Source organism: Microtus ochrogaster, unplaced genomic scaffold, assembly GCF_000317375.1.
Source record: "Microtus ochrogaster isolate Prairie Vole_2 unplaced genomic scaffold, MicOch1.0 UNK42, whole genome shotgun sequence".
Classification (NCBI taxonomy): domain Eukaryota; kingdom Metazoa; phylum Chordata; class Mammalia; order Rodentia; family Cricetidae; genus Microtus; species Microtus ochrogaster.
This window is the reverse complement of record NW_004949140.1, coordinates 483,916-490,750: the sequence shown is the minus strand read 5'-3', so window position 1 is coordinate 490,750 and position 6,835 is coordinate 483,916. Positions and strand designations below refer to the sequence as shown.

General features: G+C 48.3%; 1 protein-coding gene across 1 annotated transcript; it reads left to right on the top strand.

Moving 5' to 3' along the window:
- The first annotated feature begins 3,120 nt into the window (after positions 1-3,120).
- Slc25a5 (solute carrier family 25 member 5) lies at positions 3,121-6,538 on the top strand. The gene is made up of 4 exons (XM_005368893.3): positions 3,121-3,423; positions 4,373-4,859; positions 5,499-5,639; positions 6,118-6,538. Exons 1-4 carry the CDS (start codon positions 3,313-3,315, stop codon positions 6,273-6,275), a joined length of 897 nt encoding a protein of 298 aa, XP_005368950.1. The 5' UTR covers positions 3,121-3,312; the 3' UTR covers positions 6,276-6,538.
- Positions 6,539-6,835: the final 297 nt, after the last annotated feature.

Here is a 6,835-nt window from a genome sequence, read left to right as displayed (position 1 = left end):
ATGAAATTGTTTCATTGCTACTTCATAACTGTAATTTTGTTACTACTATGAATCATAATGTAAATATCTGATAGAGGTTATCTGATATGCGACCCCAAAGGGTCCGTCCACAGCCCACGGTTGAGAATCATTGCCCTAGACCAATCTGGCCAGCTAGACTAGCCAGGTCAGGGAGCTCAGGGTTCAAGAGACCCTGCCTCGATATATAAGCAACCAAGGAAGATGCACAGCATCAACCTCAGGGCTCCAAATGCATGTGCACATACATGTACCTTCACACACGCGGGAACACACACATCACACACACGAGAGACAGAGACAGAGAAAAAGAAGAAAGTTTTTCTAAATAGCAATAGCAAGCTTCGTAAGAACTCTGGGGGCCAGGGATCCCACTGGCAATAGCCTCAAAAATAGAAGGCTAGGTAGCTAGCTCAGTGGGTAAAATGCTTCCCAAACAAGCCTAAGGGCTAGAGTCAGGATCACCATGACCCACAGCAATGTAGTGCTCAGGAAACGGAGACAGGAGATCGACTATGTTGGGAACCAAACCAGTGAGCTCTTGGTTCAGACTCTGCCTCAATATAAAAGGTGGAAATCAGCCGGGTGGTGTGGCGCACGCTTTTAATCCCAGCACTCGAGAGACAGAGGCAGGGGGATCTCTCTGAGTTCGAGGCCAGCCTGGCCTACAAGAGCTAGTTTCAGGACAGGCTCCAAAGCTACAGAGAAACCCTGTCTTGAAAAACAAAAACAACAACAACAAAAGATACAGAAAGTCATCCCAAGCTAAAGATCACCAGGATTAACACTGTAAAGACAGCTATATCACAAAACTAACCCACAGAGTCAAAGAAAGCCCTATAAAGATTAAAGTGGCATTTCTTCCAAGAATCCTAAAATTTATACGAGTGCCAAAAAGATTCCAAGTGCCCAAAGCAATCCTGAGCAGCAACCTAAATGCTGGAGGGATCACAATACTACATTTTAAGCTAACTACAGAGCTACAGTAACAAAACCACCATAAGAATGGTACAAAAGCATGTGCATCTACCAATGGAATAGAATAGAGGACCCGAAAGGAAGCACAAACAGCTACAGTCAAGTGATGTTTAAAAAAACAGGCACCAGGGCTGGAGAGATGGCTCAGAGGTTAAGAGCATTGCCTGCTCTTCCAGAGGTCCTGAGTTCAATTCCCAGCAACCACATGGTGGCTCACAACCATCTGTAATGGGGTCTGGTGCCCTCTTCTGGCCTGCAGGCATACACACAGACAAAATATTGTATACATAATAAATAAATATTCTTTAAAAAAAAACAGGCCCCATAAGCAAACCTTGAGGAAAGATAGTTTCTTTAACAAATGGTGTGATTAAACATGTCTCAGATGCATATGGTAGCTATACTGGGTTTAAGTAAGGGAAATCACTGATCTTTTAAGAAAAAAACCACAACGCTCCTTCAAATGCCTACAGTTTGTGCCCAGCATTTTGCATTGCTGGGCTTCTTGGGAGCTAAGAATGAACAAACTCTACTCAGAGAAAGGCCTAAAATCCCTGGAGGAGGCTGCACCACACAGACACGGATGATGTGGGAGAAGGCATGAAAGGAAGTGACATACCCATTATGCTGACTACTTTCCCCGGCAACTTGACCCAAGCCGGAGTCCTCTGAGAAAAGGAAGCCTTAGCTGAGAAAAACGCCCGCACAAGACTGGCCTGAAGGCAAGCCTGTGGTGCTTTCTTGTTTGATGATTGATGAGGAAGGGCCCAGTGGGTGGGGCTAGGCCTGGGCCGGTGGTCCCAGATTCTATAAGAAAGCAGGTTGAGCCAGCCATGAGGCACAAACCAGTAAGCAGCTCCCCTCCATGGCCTCTGTACATCAGCTCCTGTCCCTACTTCCAAGCTGTGAGATGAAATAAACACTTCCTCCTCAAATTGCTTTTGGTCACAGTGTTTTGTCACAGAAATAGAAACTCTAACTAAAACGCCCACTATGTCTTAGTGTAGACAGGCCTGCTGGCATTTTGCTGTGGAAATTCTGAAGGTTGCGCACCTAAGGCTCAGATGCAGTGAAATTTTCAACTGTCACCTTCATTTCTATCAGTAGGGATTATTTAGAAGCAGGGTTGTGATCGCATTACCTGTTGCCGTTCGGAACCTGAGGGAGCACTCCTGATCTTGAGGTCATTTGTGGCAAATATTTACTCAGTTCGTGGATTAAGGGGCTCAGGGAACGCAGGTCCATTGGAACTACAGATGGAGTTCAGCAGTCTAGTCAATCCAAGAGCGCTTCTACCTGGAGTCCAGAGTCAAATGCCAACTGCATTCTTAACCTTTTAAAGCCTCTTACCCTTCTGGATACTGTATTTGGCTTCCGGGTAGAATCATTTCCTCCCCTCGAGTCCGGTGCTTTGGACTCTCTTAGGTCAATTCCCTGAAAGATCTTTGTCACACTATTTGTAGTCTGGGACATGCTGACAGGATCACACCCTGCTGGTACCTAGGTTTTCTCTGGCTTCGAGGACAAAGCTTCAGGGTAGTACCAGGTCTAAGGTGAAGTTCACAGAGCTTGACACAGGACAACTCAGCAACCAAGACAAATGAATCTCAGTGCAATGGTTTTAAAACACAAAACAATGCAAAATCCTTAGGTTATGAATGCTCAGAACTCTACAAAGACAGGCTCTCATTCTGTACTAGGATGACCTTGATTCAGGAGCCTCACATTCCAGTCCTGGGTCCCCAAATAATTTTCTCTACAAAAGCGGATGAGTGACCTGCAGTCCTTAGTTTGTCAAAATGAAATCTTTTAATAATCCATTAGATATTTATCTTGATTCCTGAGGTTGGGGAAGTTTTGTCTGTCTGGAGCGTCTTCACCCTAGGCCTGGCCCTAGGCCTGGGTTTTGGGTTTTGTTTGTTTTTTTGTTTGTTTGTTTTTTCCCCTTTGGATACAAAATTATCTTCAGCCTTCCTCACCTTTCCCTGACCCTTCTCAGGGTCGAACACCCAAGTTGTAGGTTCTGCCGGCAGCCGCCCCATACTCGGGCCTGGTCAGGTGCCAAGGGCAGGCGAGGCTGGGAGGGCGACCTCCCCGGGCTCCTCCCGCAGGTCCCCAGCCACTCAGCGGCTCAGCTATTCTGCGCGCCTGTGCTGGGCGCCTGCCTCGGCCCGCCCCTTACGCCGGCAGCTCAGCGCCTGGCTGCCACTATATAAATCGGCCATTTGCTTTGCTCCGCCCCAGAGTCCGGGAGTCGAAGCCGGTTGTCAAGCCAGTCCCGTTCCGCGCTCCCCTGCCTTTTCTTTCTCTTTCAACATGACAGATGCCGCTGTGTCCTTCGCCAAGGACTTCTTGGCTGGTGGAGTGGCCGCGGCCATCTCCAAGACGGCGGTAGCGCCCATCGAGCGGGTCAAGCTGCTGCTGCAGGTACGTCCTGAGATCGAGGGGCCCAGGCAGGAAGTGGGGGATCTGCACAGAAAGGGGGGTACCCTAGCGGGAGAGTGGGGTTCAATCAGTAGACTTGGGGCGAGGTGAAGGCCGGGCCTGGCCACAGAGTCCGAAAAGCAAACTGGAAGAAGGCGTCTATAAGGACTTGGGAGTTTGAGTGTCGCAAGTGGTCGGGGCCAGAGGGAGCGGAGGCGCTTGGGGCCGTCCCCGGCACCGAGAACTAGGCTAGGGCAGCCCGAGAGACACCGTCCACCCCGGCTTTCTGGGGAAGGGCAGTAGGCCTGAAAGTAGGCGCTGGCAAACAACACCTGGCCTTACCGAGAACCTCAAGGTCACGGCAAGGAGATTACAGTTCGGGGCGCAGGCCACGCGGACCGGTTCGGCGGCTGTGCCGCCGCCTGCGAACAACGCGGTCTAACCTAGCCGGCCGGCGGGCCGGAAGTGGACGCCGGGAAGAGCATGTGCCTGCTACGTCCGCCCCCGCGCAGCCCCTCGCCGCCGGGCCTTCCTGCCGCGCGCTCCCAGCTGTGCCTCTAGAGGGCACTCGCGAGTGCAATTTAATCACCCTCCCCCCCCCAGAACAAAAGTGGGGGTGGGGCGGAAAGGAAGCAGCTCAGGAGACCTGAGAAGTTGACCGTGGTCACCAAGGTGACCGTGTCCTATGTAGGTCCCACCGTAGTGCCTCTGAACCTCACGTGGAGGGAATGACCTTTCTTCCAGGTCTAAAGGTCATAGGTCCGCTTGAGGGCGCCTCACTCACAGGTGGAGGCTTACCCCTGTGGTGGTGTCAGCACTTAGGAATCCGTGTGATTCTGAAAGCTGGATTTGGGGAAAGGGGAACCAACCTTAAAGATTATATGTGTGTGTTCTTCCCTTGTCCCTTCTCTGTGGTTGTAACTGTCCCTATTGCCTTCTTCCTGTCCATCAGGTGCAGCATGCCAGCAAGCAAATCACGGCAGATAAGCAATACAAGGGCATTATAGACTGTGTGGTTCGTATCCCCAAGGAACAGGGAGTCCTGTCCTTCTGGCGTGGTAACCTGGCCAATGTCATCAGATACTTCCCCACCCAGGCTCTCAACTTTGCCTTCAAAGATAAATACAAGCAGATCTTTTTGGGTGGTGTGGACAAGAGGACCCAGTTTTGGCGCTACTTTGCAGGGAACCTGGCATCAGGTGGTGCCGCTGGGGCCACATCCTTGTGCTTTGTGTACCCCCTTGATTTTGCCCGTACCCGTCTAGCAGCTGATGTGGGCAAAGCTGGAGCTGAAAGGGAATTCAAAGGCCTTGGTGACTGCCTGATTAAGATCTACAAATCTGATGGGATTAGGGGCCTGTACCAAGGCTTTAATGTGTCAGTCCAGGGCATTATCATCTACCGAGCTGCCTACTTTGGCATCTATGACACTGCAAAGGGTAAGTATGCTATATACTTAGACGTTGTGGGAGCTTTGGATATGTTTGCAGTGCTGGGAACTCCACCTAAGGGCCTTGTGCACACTAATCCAGCACTGAGCTGTATCCCCAAGCCCTAGTTTCTTTTGTTCTCTTTTTTTCTTTGAGGTGTCTCACTGTAGCCCTGGCTGGCCTGGAACTCACTATGTAGACCAGGCTGGCTTCCAACTCACAGGCATCCACCTGCCTCTGCCTCCTGAGTGCTGGGATTAAAGGCGTGCGCCACCACCTTTTTTTCAAACAGCTTCTCTGTGCAGCTCTGGCTGTCTTGGAACTAGCTTTTGTAGACCAGGCTGGTCTCAAACTCACAGAGATTTCCCCCTGCTTCTGTCTCCCAAGTGCTGGGATTGAAGGCATGTGCTGCCACCACCACCCGACCTGAAGCTGTTAAGAGATAATTTGAAAGATCATTGCATCTACCTAACATTCCAGAAGGCTAATATTTTTTTTATTAATTCCTGAAAGAAGCCAAATTCTTCCAATATAAAATTTCTGATAAATACAGTGTTGTTTGAGTATAAAAAAAGGTTGGCAAAACTGCATTTTGATTAAATATATATATATATATATACATATATATATATATATTTATCTTTTCAGGAATGCTTCCAGATCCCAAGAACACTCACATCTTCATCAGCTGGATGATTGCACAGTCTGTCACTGCTGTCGCTGGCTTGACTTCCTATCCCTTTGACACGGTTCGCCGTCGTATGATGATGCAGTCAGGACGCAAAGGAAGTAAGTTCTGATCAAAAGTTGTGGCCACAAACTGGTGATGGCTGCCCTGGATTCAATCTCCAGTGCCATAAAACACTGTAGACAGTGTAGAAGGGATGGAGGTGATAGCAGCCATGTTGGCTGCACAACTGCCTTGGGAGCAAGCAACCCTTTAGATGCCTGTCACGTGGGGTGCTTAAATTATATTAAGAGGTCATCCCTGTTCTCCAGTCACAACATTAATACTTAAGCATTGCCTGTGCTGTTGTATAAATACTGGATTTAAAACTGGCGCTGAGTGCTTGGAATGGCTCAAAGTAGAGAGCTTTCCTAGTATGCACAAGGTGCAGGATTCCATCCTCATGACGCCCCTTTCCCCCCCCCCCAAAAAAAAACCTGAAATTGCTTTTTAAAGGTGGGGCTGTTTTTCTTTAGTGTTCTGAACATGGGGGCGTTCTTTGGTCTGTAGTCATCAACTCTGTGTCTTTATTCTTCGCAGCTGACATCATGTACACAGGCACGATTGACTGCTGGAGGAAGATTGCTCGTGACGAAGGAAGCAAGGCCTTTTTCAAGGGTGCATGGTCCAATGTTCTCAGGGGCATGGGTGGTGCCTTTGTGCTTGTCTTGTATGATGAGATCAAGAAGTACACATAATTATGTCGTAGGTGTTCTCCCCGAGAACAGGCATGTTGTATAATACACCATATCTTGAACATTCTGGACAGATTCTCTGGGCTTGTCTGTTTTATCAATGGCAACTATTTACCAGTTGAAAAGTGGGAAGCAATAATATTCATCTGACCAGTTTTCTCTTAAAGCCATTTCCATAATGACAATAATGATGGGACTCAATTATATTTTTTATTTCAGTCACTCCTGATAATAAAAATTGAAGAAATAAAAAATATCTAAAGACAGTTTTGTTTGTGGTCTCTTTCCATATAAAAATCTGCTTTGTGTGTGGATAGGCACTATATTTGAATAGAGTTCAGTATCTCCCAAGGTGAGGAAATCTTTTGTTGAGACTAGCTCTGGCTGTCCTAGAACTCACTATGTAGACCAGGCTGGCCTCGAACTCTTGAGATCTGCCTGCCTCTGCCTCCCAAGTGCTGGAATTAAAGGTGTGCCACCACTGCCCAGCTGAGATGATCTGGATAACTTCTAAAATGAATTGTCAATCAATTTTTCAAGGAATACCTTGGATATGTACTTGT